The sequence below is a fragment of the Bufo bufo genome, chromosome 2 (genome assembly GCF_905171765.1).
Source record: "Bufo bufo chromosome 2, aBufBuf1.1, whole genome shotgun sequence".
NCBI lineage: Eukaryota > Metazoa > Chordata > Amphibia > Anura > Bufonidae > Bufo > Bufo bufo.
In genome coordinates, this window is record NC_053390.1 from 111,116,743 (window position 1) to 111,138,416 (window position 21,674).

The window sequence follows — 21,674 nt, forward strand, 5'->3', positions numbered from 1 at the left end:
CTGACTTTTAGCTCATGAGTGACACACCGCTGAAATCTGCATTTCTGTCACTAATTTATGCTACCCGCAGTGAGGTCAGTTATGTTACATACTCAGAATGGTTCACTATTACTAGTGAAGTACTGCAGCATGCCAGCCAACAGGGGGAGAGCATAGGAGATGATCCGAGTGGTGGCTGCGGCAATGAGGGTGGTTATAGGCCTCACGGTGGCTCACCCTGCTACAGCTGCCCCCTAGGCTGGGTGTGCAGTGGTTGAAAGGGAGCAATCCTTCTTTCCCTCGGGGCATACCCTGGATTTGTCATCTCCTGCCTGGTGGTGTCTGGGTGCCTTGGTGTCAGATCAGCAAGGAGGCAGAACAGGGGTCCAGGTCGGATATGGAGACAAATAACCAGGCCAACTTGGTTAAAGCAAAATATATGGCAGTGCGTCTTATAGTGTAAATTGAAATGACTGCATCCATTATGGAAGAAGTCATTAGTATGCAGGAGGCATGGAAAGCGGTGAGTGTAGCGCTGCTCTTGCTGTACTCACTGCTCCCTGTTCTCCTTCCGGGCACCGCACTGCACGTGTCCTGACTGCGTACAGCGTCAAGACATAGTGCCTTTAGGTGTTCACCATGACCTGACGCTGTGCAACATCAAGTCACAGTGCAGCGCTAGGCCGGCAGAAGACCAGGGAGTGGTGAGTGTCAGCACAATTTTTTTGGATGGAGCTTGAAGGTCTGATACAGAAGTTTAATATGAGGTCTGATGGAGCTTGGAGTCTGATCTGAGGTATGATGGAGCTTGAAGGTCTGATGGGGGTCTGATCTAAGGTCTGAGGAAGAATGGGGGTCTGATAAAGAGGTCTGATGGAGCTTAGGGGTCTGTGGAGTCTGATCTGAGCTCTGATGAAAAATATACATACAGTACAAATATAGTTATAGTTCGTCTTATAGTCCAAAAAATATGGTACGTCTCTCTTTTACTGAGTGGATGATGGGAGGCACAGTATAAATGTAGGTAATAGGCACAGTTCTCAGTTAGCTCGCAAGTTAGAATGTTCCCAGAGGCTGTGTATAGGGGGTGGTAATGATAACAGTCACCTCTGAATCTCTCTTTAGCTATTCAATGCAATCTTCCCAAATGACCAAAGGGGTGCAATCTTGAACTCAATATCTCTGCAATGTCCAGCTGCAGGGTACAATCCTTCAACTGATGGCGAGTCTATCTCAGTAGTGTGTTGGGAGCCACGTGTATTAAAGTCTACTGCCAGAAGCATGTGGTATCTTTCACTGGCTCTATTGTCCATATACTGTCCCTTTTAATGGCCGGCTCTTAGTGAAAAGCTGCCAGAAAAGCAAATGTACTAACAGGGATGGTGTTTCCCTGTATAAGGATTCTCTTTTTCCTGCTTCAGTTACAGCTTCTCTGGCTTACATACCACCACATGTCCTCTGTCTTGGCCTTCTTGCTAACACACTAACACGTCCTCTCTCTTAGGATACATTCACACTTACGTTGTGAGGATCCGGCAGGCAGTTCCGTCGCCGAAACTGCCTGCCGGATCTGGAAATTCATATGCAAACGGATATCATTTATATATGGATCTGGATGCGGATCCTTCTGACAAATGCATTGAAATTCCGGATCCGTCTCTCCGGTGTCATCCGGAAAAACTGATCCAGTGTTTATTTTTTTTGCATTTTTAAAGATCTGCGCATGCGCAGACCGGGAAACCAGATCCGGTTTTCCGGAACACTTGGTACCAGATCCGGCATTAATACATTTCAATGGGAATTAATGCCGGATACAGCATTCCGGCAAGTGTTCCGGAATTTTGGCTGGAGAAAATACCGCAGCATGCTGCAGTATTTTCTCCGGCCAAATACCATAAAGGGACTGAAGCGTTTTTTTCCGGTATTGAGCCTATGTGACGGAACTCAATACCAGAAAAGAATAACGCTAGTGTGAAAGTACCCTTAGCCTTCTTGCTAACAACACACTAACACGTCTTCTATCTTGGCTTCCTTACCAACATCTCTCTAGCCAGGAGGGTGGGGCCAGCTCATCACATGGCAACTGTTTCTAAGGGCTGCCAGTTCATTACTTCTTTGCCACATAATTCAAGTGAATACAAGTGCATAATAAAGACACTGTGACTATTTGTACTACTGAAAATACATAACTGGTACACGTTAACCCTTGTCTCACAGAAAGCATTTTTTGCAACTTTAGCAATGAACCACAAACATTAACCTTTTTAACAGTAAAACCACATTACGGTATGCATTACACCTTTACCAGTGCACCACTGGGTCACTGCAGTAATATAAGGGTCAGTATTGGGCCCTATTCTCTTCAATATATTTATTAATGATCTTGTAGAGGAGTTGCACAGTAAAATACCAAGTTTTATTGATTATACTAAACTGTGTAAAGTAATTAACATGGAAGAGGACAATATACAGCTACAGATGGATCTGGCTATGTTGGAGGATTGGGGAGCAAAGTGGCAGATGAGGTTTAACACTGATAAATGTAAGATTATGCTCATGGGAAGGAAAAATACATGTCACCAGTACATACTAAATGGTAAAACACTGGGTGACACTGACATGGAAAAAGACTCAGGAATTTTAGTAGACAGTAAGCTAAACTGTAGAAACCAGGCAGCTGCTGCCAAGGCCAATAAGATAATGGGTTGCATGAAAAGGGGCATAGATGCCCGTGATGAGAACATAGTCCTACCACTTTACAAATCACTAGTCAGACCACACATGGAGTATTGTGTACAATCTAATAACATGTACTGTATAAATATATCAGGGGTCAGTACAGAGATCTGTTCCATCATCTATTTATTCCCAGGACTTTGACTGGTACGAGGGGACATCCTCTACGTCTAGAGCAGACATCCTCAAACTGCGGCCCTCCAGTTGTTGCAAAACTACAACTCCCAGCATGCCCGAACAGCCTACAGGTATCAGCCTACAGCAGGGCATTGTGGGAGTTGTAGTTTTACAACAGCTGGAGGGCCGCAGTTTGAGGATGCCTGGTCTAGAGGAAAGAAGGTTTCTCCATCAACATAGAAGGGGATTCTTTACGGTAAGAGCAGTGAGACTATGGAACTCTGTCTCAGGAGGTGGTGATGGTGAGTTCACCAAAAGAGTTCCAGAGGGGTCTGGATGTATTTCTGGAGTGTAATAATATTACAGGTTATAGCTACAGGCTATAGTTGATCCAGGGAGTTATTCTAATTTTCTGATTTCTGAGTCGAGAAGGAAATTTTTCCCCTATAATGAGGAAAATTGACTTCTACCTCATGATAATAGGTTAATAGACTGAACTGGATGGACATATGTCTTCTTTCAGCCTTAAAAATGATTGGGGTCATTTCTGACAAAATATATTTGCCACAGACTTTGTTGCAAAGGTGATTTGCGTTAAAATATGTAACTTCCTCCCCTTCCACGTGGGGCCGGGGGAGAGGGCAGACTGGCAGGCCCATCTCAGTTTTGACTTTCTACACCAGTTTTTGGTGTAGAAAATTATCTAAATCTACACCAGCAAGGGAGCTGGTGTAGATTTTATGCTGTTGTACACCGGTGGGGGATGCACCTAAGTTATGTAAAGGCCCGCGCCTCTACATAACTTAGGCGCATCAAGCGCCAGCACATGGTAGACCATTGTCTAAAATGCTGGTCTTAATAAATGACCCCATATGTTACTATGTTACTATGTTGCTGAAGCATTCAAAACACAAATACCACTTACCATAATGCGGAATGATGGCCCATGCCATGGCTGAAGCATATATCCCTCCAATCATCCAAAACATGCACAACCAACTCAGATGTTCTCCTCGCTTTTCTCTTGCAAGGACTTCCGAAAAGTAGGAAAATGCAGTTGGAAGGGCCCCACCAATACTGTAAAGAATATGAAAAAGATATGTTACATTTGGTTGGGTTTAGTGGGAAGATACTTTATACTTCTTTGAATAATATCATGCAAATCCTTTAACCCCTTCAGGACCCTGCCATTTTTCACCTTAAGGACCAGGCCATTTTTAGCAAATCTGACATGTGTCACTTTATGTGGTAATAACCTTAAAACGCTTTTACTTATCCAGGCCATTCTGAGATTGTTTTCTCGTCAAATATTGTACTTCATGACACCTCTAAAATTGAGTTATAAAAAAAATACCAAATTTACCACAAATTTAGCTAATTTCCAAATTTCTAATTCTCTACTTTTATAATAAATAGTAATACCTTCAAATATAGTAATTACCTTACATTCCCCATATGTCTACTTTCCAAACCCCAATTTTGTCAGGACCAGGTTCAGTTATGAAGTCACTTTCTGGGGCTTACATATAAGAAACCACCCATAAATCACCCCGTTTTAGAAACTGCACCCCTCAAGCTATTCAAAACTGATTTTACAAACTTTATTTACCCTTTAGGTGCCCCACAAAAATTTAATGAAAATGGTAATAAAATTTCTAAATTTCACTTTTTTTTTTGCAGATTTTAAATTTTAATCTATTATTTCTGCAACACATCAAGGGTTAACAGCCAAACAAAACTCAAAATCTATTTCCCTGATTCTGGAGTTTACAGAAACAGATGTGCTCAAAAATGATGTATGGGCGCACAGCAGGCTTAAGAGTGGAAGGAGCACCATATGGCTTTTGGAGCGCGGATTTAGTTGGAATGGTAATTGGGAGCTATGTCGCATATGAAGACACCATGAGGTAGCCCTACAGTGGAAACCCCCAAAAAGTGACCTCATTCTGGAAAATACACCCCTAAAGGAATATTTCAAGGTGTGTGGTGAGCACTTTGACCCATCAGGTGTTTCACATAATTAGGAAACGCTTGGCTGTGAAAATAAAAATTAAATTTTTTTTCCAGAAAAAGTTGCTTTACACCCACATTTTTCACTTTCACAAGGGGTAGCATGACAAGATGCACCCCGCATTTTGTTCCCCATTTCCCCCTGAATACGCAAACACCCCATATGTGCTCAAAAATAATGCATGGGTGCATGGCAGGGTTCAAAAGGGAAGTAGGGCCTATAGGGCTTTTGGCAGACAGATTTTGCAGGATTGGCTTTTGGGAGCTATGTCGCATATGAAGACACCTTGAGGTACCCCTAGAGTGGAAACCCCCAAAAAGTGACCCCATTCTGGAAACTACACCCCTCAAAGAATATTTTAAGATTTGTAGTGAGAACTTTGACCTCAAAGGTGATTCATGGAATTAACTGTGAAAATGAAAATTTTTATTTTTTTACAGAAAAATAGATTTTAGGCCCAAATTGTTCACTTTCACAAGGGGAAACTGGAGAAAATGCACCCCCTAATTTATTGCCCATTTTCTCCTGATTACAGAAATACCCTGTATGTGCTTGTATACTGCTATATGGGCGTACCACAGGGGTCAAAAGGAAAGGACCACCAAATGGCTTCGGGAAGGCAGATTTCACCAGAATAATTGACAGGCACCATCTTGCAGTTGAACACACCCTGAGGTGGCCCTAGAGTGGAAACCGCCAAAAAGTGACACCATTCTGGAAACTACACCCCTCAAGGAATATTTCAAGGTTTTTTTTGAGCACTTTGACCCATCAGGCGTTTCACAGAATTAGGAAACGCTTGGCTGTGAAAATGATATTTTTTTTCCAGAAAAGGTTGCTTTACACCCACTTTTTTCACTTTCACAAGGGGTAACAGGACAAAATGCACCCCACATTTTGTTCCCCATTCCCCCCCAAATACAATAACACCCCATGTGTGCTCAAAAAATGATGTATGGGCGCACAGCAGGCTTCAGAGTGGAAGGAGCACCACATGGAGTTAGGAGAGAGGATTTAGCTGGAATGGTAATTGGGAGCTATGTAGCATGTGAAGACACACTGAGGTAGCCCTACAGTGGGAACCCCCCAAAAATTACCCCATTCCAGAAACTACACTCCTCAAGGAACATTTCAAGGTGTGTGGTGAGAACTTTGACCCATCAGGCCTTTCACAGAATTAGGAAACGCTTGGCTGTGAAAATTAAAAAAGAAACATTTTTCCCAAAAAAGTTGCTTTACACCCACATTTTTCACTTTCACAAGGGGTAACAGGACAAAATTCACCCCAGATTTTGTTCCCCATTTCCCCCCGAATACACCAACACCCCATATCTGCTCAAAAAATCATATATGGGCGCACAGCAGGCTTCAGAGTGGAAGGAGCACCATATGGTGTTAGGAGAGAGGATTTAGCTGGAATGGTAATTAGGAGCTATGTCGCATATGAAGACACCTTGAGGTGGCCCTACAATGGAAACCCCCAAAAAGTGACCCCATTACGGAAACTACACTCTTCAAGGAATATTTCAAGGTGTGTGGTGAGCACTTTGACCCATCAGGCCTTTCACAGAATTAGGAAACGCTTGGCCGTGAAAATGAAAAATTTTATTTTTTTCCAGAAAAAGTTGCTTTACACCCACATTTTTCACTTTCACAAGGGGTAAAAGGACAAAATGCACCCCACAGTTTGTTTCCCATTTACCCCCGAATACACGAACACCCCATATGTGCTCAAAAAATAATTTATGGGTGCATGGCAGGGTTCAAAAGGGAAGTAGTGTCATAGGGCTTTTAGAGGACAGATTTTGCAGGATTGGCTTTTGGGAGCTATGTCGCATATGAAGACACCCTGAGGTACCCCTAGAGTGGAAACCCCCAAAAAGTGACCCTATTCCAGAAACTACACCCCTCAAGGAATATTTCATGGTGTGTAGTGAGCACTTTGACCCATCAGGCGTTTCACAGAATTAGGAAACGCTTGGCTGTGAAAATGAAAAATTACAATTTTTTTCAGAAAAAGTTGCTTTACACCCACATTTTTCACTTTCAAAAGGGGTAACAGGACAAAATTCACCCCACCGTTTGTTCCCCATTTCCCCCCGAATACGCCAAAACCCCATATCTGCTCAAAAAATAATGTATGGGCGCATGGCAGGGCTCTAGAGTCAAACAGCTAAATATGGTTTTTGCAGGCCTGAATAAACAGACATGGATTTTAACTGCCATGTCGCATTAAATAAATTCCCGATGTACCCAGAAATGAAAAACCCCAAGAAGTGAACCCATTTCGGAAACAGCACCCCCGTACAAACGTTTTAAGTGGTAGAAAGGGTACTTTTCAGCAAACGGGTGTCTCACAGAAGACAGAAACTCTTGGGATTTCAAAGCACACATTTGTAAAAATGAAAAATTACTAGCAGACCCCAATTTATAACTTTCACAAGGGGTTAAAGGAGAAAATGCACCCCCGGATATGTTCCCCATTTTCTCCCCATTCAGGAAACACCCCATATGTGCTTGTAGCCTGCTGTATAGGCACACAGCAGGCAAACTGCAAAATATGAATTTTGCTGACAGGCTTGAATTGGCAGACATGGATTTTAGCTGCCATGTCGCATTAAATAAATTCCTGAGGTCCCCAGAAACCCCAAGAAGTGACCCCATTTCGGAAATAGCACCCCCGTATGAACATTTTAAGTGGTGGAAAGGGTACTTTTCAGCAAACAGGTGTCTCACAGAAGGCAGAAGTACTAGAGAAAGGATTTCAAAGCACAGATTTGTAAAAATGAAAAACTACTAGCAGCAGGGCCGGATTAACGTAGGGGCTGATTGAGCTGCAGCTCCAGGCCCCTACCATAAAATAGGCCCATCTGCCAGCCAAAAGGCCTCTGTTGTCAGCTGTCACACAGCACACAGACAATGCAGAGACGCTCACCTCACGCTGGCAGCAGGGAGCCTGAGGGAGGGACTCGGGAGGAGCGTAATATGATCCTAGAGTGGAAGCTGCTTCTGCCAGCCCCTCCCCTCCCTGCCCACCAACCAATCAGAGCTGAGGCAAGGCAAGCACTAGCAGCTCTGAGCCGTCTGAGTAGTATAGGGAGTTAGAATAGAAATGAATCGAATGAGTCACAAGTTAAAAGAATCTAAAGATCCGATTAGTTAGAGACTCATTCGATTCTTTGAGTTAAAAGAGCCGTGAGTCAGACTCTAGAACAGGTTACACTGAGGCTGTTGTTGCAGCAGTGATAAGATTAAGGGACAGGAGCAGAGAGATAAGAGAAGTGACAGATGACACAGAGTTTAGATTACAGGTTGAATTAACCCTTTAGGATCAAATTGGCTTCTCAGGAGATATATATGTTAAAGGCATCTCATTCAGTAGCTATATAACTAAGGGTGGGTTCACATCTCCTTTATGGATTCCGTTAAGTGGGGACTGTGGGGACTATTTTATTATCAGCCAGTGACTGTAATTCAGCACATAGTTCTCCCTGTGCGTGCATTCACATTTCACTTCACTTGGTTCGTTGTACTACTGTCAGTGTCAGACTGTTGTCACTGTGGGTAACAATGCACAACAGACAACAATGCACACCACAGTGACAGCTCCTGACTCCTGTCCGGCATCAGCCTCAGCTTCCCTTCACTATCACTATAATCAATCACTCTTCCTGATCCTGACTCACTCATTAGAGAGCTGAAGAGCCGACTGAGTCAGCAGCAGCAAGTGAATCGAATGGATAGCATCTGCGCATGCGCACCGGCACCTAGAGTCTTCGGTTCACTTGCGAGTCAGCTCAGCAGTCAGTGACTCAGCAAGTGAGCCGAAGATCCGATTCATGAACCGATTCATCTGAAAGATCCGAACTTCCCATCACTACTGAGGTCATATCCGGCGGGCCGCGGCATCACATGAACAGCACCAGCTGCTCTGACGTCCTGCCGCTGGATATACGTCACAGGATATCCGACGGCAGGACGTCAGAGCAGCTGGTGCGGTTCCTGTAATGCCGGCCCGCAGGATATGACCTCAGTGCGCTCGCGGTTATCCCTCCTGCACGCTGCGCTGTGTGCAACCTGCTCAGCAGTTTCGACCAGCACACGGCCCACAGCGCTCAGCCACACCAGCCCGCGAGACAGCAGGAGCTTCTGGAGCAGGGCAGGTATCAGATAAACTCATCCAGTTGGAAGGGAGGGCAATCATAGTGCTGTTATGATTTATGGACACAGCTCTCAGCATGCTTAGCCAGCCTTCTATCTGGCTTTGCATCTTGAGAGTCACAGTCCACAGGCTATTTCTGAGCCTGTGGACTGTGACTCTCAAGAAGCACAGCCAGATAGAAGGCTGGCTAAGCATGCTGAGAGCTGTGTCCATAAATCATAACGGCTCTATGAAAATTACTGACTGGCTAAGCATGCTGAGAGCTCAGTCTAAATAACATAACACATTAAAGAAATTACTGTTTCTAGCTGCTAATCCACAGCAGCTAGAAACAGTAATTTCTTTAAAGGGATTCTGTCACCAGGTTTCACCCTGTCAGCTAAAAATATGCTGATGTTCAGGGCGTCTTCACGATTCCTAATGTGGGCTTATAAATGTCATCTGTGGGCTTATTTAGCTAAAAAACAGCTATTACTAACCTGTCAGTCAAACAAATAAGGTGCCCAAGGGGATGTTAATGGATGCAAGGTGCCGGCCGCACCCACCGCCGTTCGTGCCCAGCGCCGCCTTTCCGGACTTCTGCACCGCCTCCTAATCCTCTGTGCCGCCTCTCGCTCTCCCTCCCTCCCCCCTCCTTCTGCTGTAAGATCTCGCGCTTGCGCACAGGGCTCTGCCTGATGCGCCTGTGCGGACTTCTCCATTTGGCTTCTTACAGCGAAGTGTGCATGCGCCGGCACTTCGCTCAACCCCTGTATGTGCGAGATCTTACAGCAGGAGGAGTGGGGAGGGAGGGAGAGCGAGAGGCGGCACAGAGGATTAGGAGGCGGCGCAGAAGTCTGGAAAGGCGGCGCTAGGCACGAACGGCGGCGGGTGCGGCCGGCACCTTGCATCCATTAACATCTCCTTGGGCACCTTATTTGTTTGACTGACAGGTTATTAAAAGCAGTTTTTTAGCTAAATAAGCCCACAGATGACATTTAGAAGCCCACATTAGGAATCGTGAAGACGCCCTGAACATCAGCATATTTTTAGCTGACCGTGGTGAAACCTGGTGACAGAATCCCTTTAATGTGTTATGTTATTTAGACACAGCTCTCAGCATGCTTAGCCAGCCTTCTATCTGACTGGCTAAGCATGCTGAGTGCTGTGTCCATAAATCATAACACAGCTCTATGAAAATTACTGTTTCTAGCTGCTGTAGTCCACAGTCCACAGCAGCTAGAAAACAGTAATCTTCATAGTCATGTTAAATGATCACTATAGTGTCAGGAAAACAAGGCGGTTTTCCTGACACTATAGTGCCCTGAGGGTGCCCCCACCCTCAGGGTCCCCCTCCCGTGGTCCCCCTCCATGTTGCCAAGATAGACGCCAAATGAAGGGGTAGTTGCAGGAACAAAATACTTTAATGGTATCGATAAAATATATATGTAATTAACCACCTCAGCCCCCCTAGCTTAAACACCCTTAATGATCAGGCCACTTTTTACACTTCTGACCTACACTACTTTAACCGTTTATTGCTCGGTCATGCAACTTACCACCCAAATGAATTTTACCTCCTTTTCTTCTCACTAATAGAGCTTTCATTTGGTGGTATTTCATTGCTGCTGACATTTTTACTTTTTTTGTTATTAATCGAAATTTAACGATTTTTTTGCAAAAAAAATGACATTCTTCACTTTCAGTTGTAAAATTTTGCAAAAAAAACAACATCCATATATAAATTTTTCTCTAAATTTATTGTTCTACATGTCTTTGATAAAAAAAACATGTTTGGGTAAAAAAAAAAATGGTTTGGGTAAAAGTTATAGCGTTTACAAACTATGTTACAAAAAAGTGAATTTCCGCTTTTTGAAGCAGCTCTGACTTTCTGAGCACCTGTCATGTTTCCTGAGGTTCTACAATGACCAGACAGTACAAACACCCCACAAATAACCCCATTTCGGAAAGTAGACACCCTAAGGTATTCGCTGATGGGCATAGTGAGTTCATAGAACTTTTTATTTTTTGTCACAAATTAGCGGAAAATGATGATTTTTATTTAATTTTTCTTACAAAGTCTCATATTCCACTAACTTGTGACAAAAAATAAAAACTTCCATGAACTCACTATGCCCATCACGAAATACCTGGGGGTGTCTTCTTTCCAAAATGGAGTCACTTGTTGGGTAGTTATACTGCCCTGGCATTTTAGGGGCCCGAATGCGTGAGAAGTAGTTTGAAATCAAAATCTGTAAAAAATGGCCGGTGAAATCCGAAAGGTACTCTTTGGAATGTGGGCCCCTTTGCCCACCTAGGCTGCAAAAAAGTGTCACACATCTGGTATCACCGTACTCAGGAGAAGTTGGGCAATGTGTTTTGGGGTGTCATTTTACATATACCCATGCTGGGTGAGATAAATATCTCGGTCAAATGCCAACTTTGTATAAAAAAATGGGAAAAGTTGTCTTTTGCCAAGATATTTCTCTCACCCAGCATGGGTATATGTAAAAAGACACCCCAAAACACATTGCCCAACTTCTCTTGAGTACGGTGATACCAGATGTGTGACACTTTTTTGCAGCCTAGGTGGGCAAAGGGGCCCACATTCCAAAGAGTACCTTTCGGATTTCACCGGCCATTTTTTACAGATTTTGATTTCAAACCACTTCTCACGCATTCGGGCCCCTAAAAGGCCAGGGCAGTATATCTACCCCACAAGTGACCCCATTTTGGAAAGAAGACACCCCAAGGTATTTTGTGATGGGCATAGTGAGTTCATGGAAGTTTTTATTTTTTGTCACAAGTTAGTGGAATATGAGACTTTGTAAGAAAAAAAAAAAAAATCATAATTTTCCGCTAAATTGTGACAAAAAATAAAAAATTCTAGGAACTCGCCATGCCCCTCACGGAATACCTTGGGGTGTCTTCTTTCCAAAATGGGGTCACTTGTGTGGTAGTTATACTGCCCTGGCATTCTAGGGGCCCTAATGTGTGGTAAGTAGGTAAATGACCTGTGAAATCCTATAGGTGCTCTTTGGAATGTGGGCCCCTTTGCCCACCTAGGCTGCAAAAAAGTGTCACACATGTGGTATCGCCGTATTCAGGAGAAATTGGGCAATGTGTTTTGGGGTGTCTTTTTACATATACTCATGCTGGGTGAGAGAAATATCTCGGCAAAAGACAACTTTTCCCATTTTTTATACAAAGTTGGCATTTGACCAAGATATTTATCTCACCCAGCATGGGTATATGTAAAATGACACCCCAAAACACATTGCCCAACTTCTCCTGAGTACGGCGATACCAGATGTGTGACACTTTTTTGCAGCCTAGATGCGCAAAGGGGCCCACATTCCTTTTAGGAGGGCATTTTTAGACATTTGGATCCCAGACTTCTTCTCACGCTTTAGGGCCCCTAAAATGCCAGGGCAGTATAAATACCCCACATGTGACCCCATTTTGGAAAGAAGACACCCCAAGGTATTCAATGAGGGGCATGGCGAGTTCATAGAAATAATTTTTTTTTGGCACAAGTTAGCGGAAATTGATTTTTAATTTTTTTTTCTCACAAAGTCTCCCTTTCCGCTAACTTGGGACAAAAATTTCAATCGTTCATGGACTCAATATGCCCCTCACGGAATACCTTGTGGTGTCTTCTTTCCGAAATGCGGTCACATGTGGGGTATTTATACTGCCCTGGCATTCTAAGGGCCCTAAAGCGTGAGAAGAAGTCTGGAATATAAATGTCAATTTTTTTTTACGCATTTGGATTCCGTGAGGGGTATGGTGAGTTCATGTGAGATTTTATTTTTTGACACAAGTTAGTGGAATATGAGACTTTGTAAGAAAAAAAATAATAATTTCCGCTAACTTGGGCCAAAAAAAATTCTGAATGGAGCCTTACAGGGGGGTGATCAATGACAGGGGGGTGATCAATGACAGGGGGGTGATCAGGGATCATTGATCACCCCCCTATAAGGCTCCATTCAGATGTCCGTATGTGTTTTGCGGATCCGATCCATGTATCCGTGGATCCGTAAAAAACATAAGGACGTTTGAATGGAGCCCTCAATGACGGGGGTGATCACCCCATATAGACTCCCTGATCACCCCCCTGTCATTGATCACCCCCCTGTCATTGATCCATGTATCAGTGGATCCGTAAAAATCATACGGACATCTGAATGGAGCCTTACAGGGGGGTGATCAATGACAGGGGGGTGATCAATGACAGGGGGATGATCAGGGAGTCTATATGGGGTGATCAGGGGTGAATAAGGGGTTAATAAGTGACAGGGGGGGTGTAGTGTAGTGGTGTTTGGTGCTACATATTACTGAGCTACCTGTGTCCTCTGGTGGTCGATCCAAGCAAAAGGGACCACCAGGGGACCAGGTAGCAGGTATATTAGACGCTGTTATCAAAACAGCGTCTAATATACCTGTTAGGGGTTAAAAAAAATCGTATCTCCAGCCTGCTAGCGAACGATCGCCGCTGGCAGGCTGGAGATCCATTAGCTTACCTTCCGATCCTGTGAGCGCGCGCGCCTGTGTGCGCGCGTTCACAGGAAATCTCGCGTCTCGCGAGAGGACGCGTATATGCGTCCAGGAGGAATGAATCAACCACCTCCAGGACGCGTCGCTGCGTTCGGCGGTCCGGAGGTGGTTAAGACACTGAGTGCAGTTCCATAAAAAGGCCCAGCAAAATCCTCAGCACCAGGCCCATGATGCTCTTAATCCAACCCTGACTAGCAGACCCCAATTTTTCACTTTCACAAGGGGTTAAAGGAGAAAATTCACCCCAGCATATGTTCCCCATTTTCTCCCCTTTTTGCAAACCCCCTATATGTGCTTGTAGCCTGCTGTTTTGGTGCACAGGAGGTCTCTAGAGGTAAAGTGCAAAAACTGTTTTTTGCAAGCCTGAAAAAACAGACATGGATTTTAGCTGCCATGTCGCATTAAATAAATTCCTGAGGTCCCCAGAAATGAAAAACCCCAAGAAGTGACCCCTTCGCAGCAGTAAATGGTGTATTTTCTTATCCCCTTTTTGGAACACACCCTGCATCTTTTTTGGGTCCTTTCCTTCCTTGCTGTCTGGGGGACTTGACCTGGAAAATGTTGCCCTGGTACAACACGGGCACCATAACTCCTTGAAGTACTGGGACCCTCCCTGGCCTCGCTTTGAGAAATTAGGGCCTTGATAACCACCTCTTGGAACTGGAGAAAAGTTGATGCAGATTAAAATAGCACGTACGCATTGTAGATTGCCACCTGTACAATGTGTACAGCCAGATTTTTGTTTTACACTTTTGTTTTTCGTGTGGCACTGTAGGGCTTCAGAACTTGATCTGAAACATCAACCCCTCCCGAGTGCTTATTGTAGTCCAGGATGCAAACTGGTTTGGGGACAGTGGTAGTGGTACCTCGCACATGAGCAGGGGAGCTGGTATTTGTGTGAACGTTGGTCAGTAAAAGGACATCCCTTCTATTTAACCGCCAGCATGTTCTCATGGAGGAGAGCCCTGCTTTCACCCATTCTCAGTGGTTGCCCTACCTGGGATCTAGGGAAGCATCTCTGATTTTTGCGCACTGTGCAGCAAGCCACAGTACTTCTGGCAGTTAGGGACATGAATAGGGGTATGCTGGTGTAATGTTATCCACATAGAGGAGGTAACCCTTATGCAGCAGTGGGTGCAGCAAGTCCCACACAATCTTTCCACTAACTCCTAGGATGGGGGAGCATTCTGGGGGTTCTATGCAGGAATCTTTACCTTCATAAACGCGGAACTTGTGGCTGTACCCGGAGCAGGGGAGCTGGTATTTGTGTGAACGGTGGTCAGTAAAAGGACATCCCTCTTGTCCTTGTACTTAACTGCCAGCATGTTCTCATGTAGGAGAGCCCTGCTTTCACCCATTCTCAGTGGTTGCCCTACCTGGGATCTAGGGAGGCCTCTCTGATTATTGCACACTGTGCGGCAAGCCACAGTACTTCTGGCAGTTAGGGGCATGAATAGGGGTATGCTGGTATAATTTTATCCACACAGAGGAGGTAACCCTTATCCAGCAGTGGGTGCAACAAGTCCCACACAATCTTTCCATTAACTACTAGGATGGGGCGGCATTCTGGGGGTTCTATGTGAGAATCTTTCCCTTCATAAACGCAGAACTTGTGGGTGTACCTGGAGCTACTCTTATAAAGTTTGCAAATTTTTATGCCATACCTTGCCCGTTTACTAGGCAGGTACTGGCGGAATCTAACCCTCCCTTTGAAAAGTAACAGGGACTTATCTACACATACATTTTTATCAGGGGTGTACACCTCAGCAAACTTGGTGTTAAAGTGGTCAAGGACAGGCCTAACCTTGAACAGACAGTCAAATGTCAGGTCATTTTGGGGTGGGCACTGTGTATTGTCGTTGTAGTGTAGGAATTTCCGAATTGACTCAAAACGCTTCCGGGTCATGGTCTGACTGTAAATTGGAGTCTGGTAGAAAATGTCTGAGCTCCAATATTGTTTGACGTTTGGCTTCTTTACTACGCCCATATGCAGCACGAGTCCCCAAAATGTCATCATCTCTGCTGCACAGAGTGGGGTCAAACCTAGGGGTCTAGCATATGGCGAGGTAGGGTTCTGAGCTATAAATTCTTGGGTGTACAAATTGGTTTGGGCCACCATTAAATTTACAAAATCTTGAGAGAAGAAGATTTAAAAAATAAATCTTGTTCTGTGAAGCCCGCACTGTCTATCTGTATTCCGGAGTTGCCCACAAAATCCAGAATTTGGGGCTGATAATCGTCGGGGGGGTCCATATGGGGTCAGTCTGGGGGGCTGCCTCCGCTGCTACCCTGGGGCGCCTTCTAGAGGGTCCCTCATCAGCGGATGATGATGAGGGGGTAGAGGAGTATAGGAAAGTGGCATCCTCTTCTCCCTCACTGGCCGACTCAGTATCAGAGGCAAGATACGTGTATGCCTCTTCAGTTGAGTAAACTCGTTGGGATGGATGGGCCATTTTTATTTTATGTTGGATTAAATGTGATTAACGTGGATAGGTGCTCTAGTCTTGTGGAATAGGTGCTCTAGTCTTGACTGATCACCCAATCAGTAAGTAATGGAAATAGAAAAAACGTATATAAGACTGGCACTCGATATGTGGGTCATATAAAAGGTCACAATTTATTATGTATTTTACAACAATAAAATCAATAATTAATAAAATAACTATAAAAAAATTCATGCTGCTTGGTTCTGTTTAAGCCACCTCTAACCATTCACAGTTCCGGATGATAATACATGTCTGTGGCTGAGATAGAGTGGAAGCAGAATATAGAGTAACAATCGCAATAAAATCGCAATAAAATCGCAATGGAGTCTCAGACCATATATATCAAGTCCCTTGATTAGCTATGCAAAAGAAGAGGTCCTATCGTATCACAACCATCAAACAGGAATAAGAAGACACGAAGGGGAAGGAAGAAGAAGAAACCACAGACAACATCATTAGATTTAGAACAAAGTAACATTATTAATTTAAGTAGCACAGTGTTGACACAGCCACAGATTTCCTTGTTAAATAAAGGATTGAAATTTGCACCCAGTGCACAACTGAACAAATTTAATACTTATATAGGGATCCACAAATTTATTAAAAACATTTGTCTCAAAAAATACTTTATAAAAAAATCTAATCACAATGAGTCCACAAACAGAGGATGGGTTTAGACATACGGATCTAAAAAACAAATCCAAAAAATTGGAATGAAATAGGACCTGAAAGAACGTAGAAATAGATCTTAGAAAAATGAAGGAGAAAAAATTCTATAGAAAGAATCTCTCTAATAAAGAAATAGTGGCAATTAGGGAGTTACAAAAGAATGACAATATAACTATTCGCCCTGCGGGTAAAGGAGGTGCGATTGTAATTTTAGAGACAACAAAATATATACAGGAATGTTTAAGACAACTCTCTAATAATACAACATATAAGAAACTAGATTGTGATCCAACTCTGAGCTTTTCTGAAAAACTACGCAAATACTGTCATAAAGGATCCCAGTTGGGTATCCTGTCCAAACAGGAGTCCAGCTTTATTATGGGGACGCCCAGGAGACTCCCTGTCTTCTACTGCCTCCCTAAGGTACACAAGGACATTGGGAGTCCTCCGGGCCCCCCTATAGTATCAGGGACAGGCTCCTTAATAGCTAATCTCTCTAGATATGTAGATACCTGGTTACAACCCTTAGTTAAAACTACAGTATCCTACTTGAGAGATACTACCCAAGTCATTGATATATTGAAAGGATTAAAGGTAGAGTCTGACTGGATAATGACAACTTTGGATATCCAGTCACTCTAAACTGTGTTAGATCATGAACAGGGCATAGGAGCCATTAATAAACAGGTACAGAAAAATAAGACGATGAGACCAGAACAGACTGATTTTATTTTAGAAGGAATTAGACATATTTTACAGCACAATTATTTTTATTTTGACGGCAATTTTTACCTTCAGGTGAGAGGGACTGCCATGGGCACCAGGTTCGCCCCCAGTTATGCCAACCTGTTCCTGGCCTAGTGGGAGCAGGTTGCCATTGATCCATACCGGGGGGGCGACCTGGTGCTCTGGCTCCGATATATAGACGACATTATTTTAATTTGGAAGGGAGAAGAAGAATCCCTACGAACTTTTATATCTAGATTGAATACTAATGATTTTAATTTAGTTTTTACTGCGAATATTAATTTAGTGGAAACAGAGTTCCTAGATCTGTCAATCATGAAAAAGGAAAATAGGTATATATGTAAAACCTATAAAAAACCAACAGCTAGAAACGCTTTTATTTTGCACTCAAGTTGCCATTTGCCGAATTGGTTGTTGAATGTTCCATTTGGACAGTTTCATCGACTAAAACGAAACTGTACCGAAGACTCCCAATTTGAAGCAGAAGCTTTGACTTTGAAAAATAAGTTTGTGACGAAACAATATCCGAGCTCAGTACTAGAGGGAGCGTTAGAAAATGTAAGAAGTTTATCTAGGAGCTCCTTGCTTACAGTAAAATCAGTTCAGAGAAACCAGGTGGAATCCCAATTTAGAATGATTCTCCCATATACTATACAGTATAAGGGAGTGGAAGAAATAGTGAAACGACATTGGCACGATCTATTGCAGGACAAAACTATAGGCACGTTAATGCCAGTGAGGCCACAGATCACGTACACGAAGGCACCCAATTTGGGCATAAAAGTTGCCCCATCAATTAAATCAAAATCGAATAAGATCCCAGGAATAACAAACTGGATAAACCTTAAGGGTTTTTATAGATGTGGCCAATGTGCCGGTTGTAAGGTCACCAAAGCCCCAAGAAGTATTAAAAAGGTTCAATCCACTCAAAACTCCTTTTTATGGGAGATCAACCCTTTTTTTACCTGTAATTCAACCAGTGTTGTCTATCTTATCGAATGCCCGTGTTCTAAACAGTACATTGGTAGAACAAAAAGAGCTTTGAAGGTGAGGATATCCGAACACTTATCCAACATTAAGAAAGGATATCCAAAACACTCACTTTCGAAGCACTTTAAAGAAGTTCACAACCAGGACCCTAAAGGATTGATCTTTATGGCCTTGGAGAAGATAGACAGACACTGGGGAGGAGGCAAACACATTGAGAGAATGTCTAGAGCAGAATCGAGACGAATTTACGACTTTGGCAGTATGATTCCAGCGGGACTGAATGCTGAGTTAGAAATTTTCGGCTTTCTTTAGATCCAGGGTTGTGTGCCTCTCACCCAATGGGGGATCACATGTCTGGCCGTTTTATTGCCACTGTGATCCCTCCTTGGAGATAGGCTCACATACCCCTAGCTACTTTAAGATAGAAATGACGAAATCAAGTTGAGCTATTGAGTATATTATGCAAGATTGTTTTTCTATATCACATGTCATATATTGCGCATATATCATAACAGATTTTAAAGCATTCCTCTAAAAGTGTACACGTTGTATAGAACTATGTTTCCACATAAATATGTATGAGTTTCATTATTTACTATGGAGTCAATTCCCCCTCTGTTCACTATTTGTTTATGTTTTTTCATATTTTTCACTTTTTTCTAAAGAAAGCAATGTCGCAGACTTTTTCCCTTTATTACATAGCTTAATTATAGCAACATGGAGATAATATATAGAAAACGCATATGAACATCAGAAACCGCACAGAAAACGCAACTATACCGCAAGGATCAATTTTCTGTTCCGGTCCAGTCTTTGAATATTACTGGCGGGGCTATAAAAGGATGTGATGGAATAGCGGGGGTAGAGCCACTGAGGAAGGGTAAAGAATCCCCAAAACGCATTTGGCGTAATCCACCCCTGCACTTGTACCAACTGGATATACCATGGAATATTGATTAAGCAACAAAAATTGGAGCGCTCCAAAGCTTTATCTCTCGAGAATTGTCCTATCTATAAATCGGGACTGAAAGGCTACACTTGCGATCTTTTGACGGAAACCACGTGATATGCACTGGTGAGCGAGGACGCCGACGGAAAGAGACATAGCCGCATGGTGTGGTGAGTAGAAGTCTGCGGTACGGGGCATACAGCTACCGGCTTTGATCCTCCACCGGTAAGATACATAATACAGCTCTACTTACCACCTACATTTAATCGCCAGTTATACACTCGGCAAACACCAGCCCTGATAATAGATATTGTTTCCGATGGACTGAACCGCTGTATGCTCACTGTGCACAGTTCATGGACTGATTTCCTCCCCCAGGCGAACATTTGGAGAATCAAATATACTGCTGTCCATACAGCGTTATCTTCAAACAGACACCCTCAGAATTGAGAGGAGGACTTTTATATGACAGCCATAAGACCTCTTCTTTTGCATAGATAATCAAGGCACTTGATATACAGTACAGACCAAAAGTTTGGACACACCTTCTCATTCAAAGAGTTTTCTTTATTTTCATGACTATGAAAATTGTAGATTCACACTGAAGGCATCAAAACTATGAATTAACACATATGGAATTATATACATAACAAACAAGTGTGAAACAACTGAAAATATGTCATATTCTAGGTTCTTCAAAGTAGCTACCTTTTGCTTTACTTTGCACACTCTTGGCATTCTCTTGATGAGCTTCAAGAGGTAGTCCCTTGAAATGGTTTTCACTTCACAGGTGTGCCCTGTCAGGTTTAATAAGTGGGATTTCTTGCCTTATAAATGGGGTTGGGACCATCAGTTGCGTTGAGGAGAAGTCAGGTGGATACACAGCTGATAGTCCTACTGAATAGACTGTTAGAATTTGTATTATGGCAAGAAAAAAGCAGCTAAGTAAAGAAAAATTTGTGGCCATCATTACTTTAAAGGGTTTCTATCACTTCGTATGACATAATTAGCTGTCAGACACTAGCGATCTGCTAGTGTCTGCTCTGGCCAACCATCCTACTATAATCACTTGTGGGGCAGCGGTTTTGCTAAAAAACTAACTTTTATAAATATGCTAATGAGCCTCTAGGTGCTATGTGGGCGTCATTAGCACCTAGAGGCTCCGTCTACCTTCATACACAGCCGCCGCCCAGCGCGTCCCTCCAGCCCGCCCATGTCCTCCTCCGTGTGACGCAGCGGACGAGTTCTCGCGCATGCACCGTGCGCGGCTGTATTCGGCGCATTTGAGATCTCAGCTCGGAGCGGTCAGACATTCAATGCGCATGCGCGGCTGTATTCGGCGCATGCGCATTGAATGTCTGACCGCTCCGAGCTGAGATCTCAAATGCGCCGAATACAGCCGCGCACGGCACATGCGCGAGAACTCGTCCGCTGCGTCACACGGAGGAGGACATGGGCGGGCTGGAGGGACGCGCTGGGCGGCGGCTGTGTATGAAGGTAGACGGAGCCTCTAGGTGCTAATGACGCCCACATAGCACCTAGAGGCTCATTAGCATATTTATAAAAGTTAGTTTTTTAGCAAAACCGCTGCCCCACAAGTGATTATAGTAGGATGGTTGGCCAGAGCAGACACTAGCAGATCGCTAGTGTCTGACAGCTAATTATGTCATACGAAGTGATAGAAACCCTTTAAGAAATGAAGGTCAGTCAGCCGAAAAATTGGGAAAACTTTGAAAGTAAGGGCTATTTGACCATGAAGGAGAGTGATGGGGTGCTGCGCCAGATGACCTGGCCTCCACAGTCACCGGACCTGAACCCAATCGAGATAGTTTTGGGTGAGCTGGACCGCAGAGTGAAGGCAAAAGGGCCAACAAGTGCTAAGCATCTCTGGGAACTCCTTCAAGACTGTTGGAAGACCATTTCAGGGGACTATCTCTTGAAGCTCATCAAGAGAATGCCAAGAGTGTGCAAAGCAGTAATCAAAGCAAAAGGTGGCTACTTTGAAGAACCTAGAATATGACATATTTTCAGTTGTTTCACACTTGTTTGTTATGTATATAATTCCACATGTGTTAATTCATAGTTTTGATGCCTTCATAGTCATGAAAATAAAGAAAACTCTTTGAATGAGAAGGTGTGTCCAAACTTTTGGTCTGTACTGTATATGGTCTGAGACTCCATTGCGATTTTATTGCGATTGTTACTCTATATTCTGCTTCCACTCTATCTCAGCCACAGACATGTATTATCATCCGGAACTGTGAATGGTTAGAGGTGGCTTAAACAGAACCA

General features: G+C 43.6%; 1 protein-coding gene across 2 annotated transcripts in view; it reads right to left on the reverse strand.

Annotated features, from left to right (window-relative positions):
• SV2C (synaptic vesicle glycoprotein 2C) overlaps window positions 1-21,674 on the reverse strand; it is a 191,658-nt gene that overhangs the window by 91,757 nt on the left and 78,227 nt on the right. For both annotated transcript variants that reach the window (XM_040420186.1, XM_040420185.1), the window contains exon 3: window positions 3,758-3,909. In XM_040420186.1, the coding sequence (XP_040276120.1) occupies window positions 3,758-3,909 (152 nt within the window). The remainder of the gene's footprint in view (window positions 1-3,757; window positions 3,910-21,674) is intronic.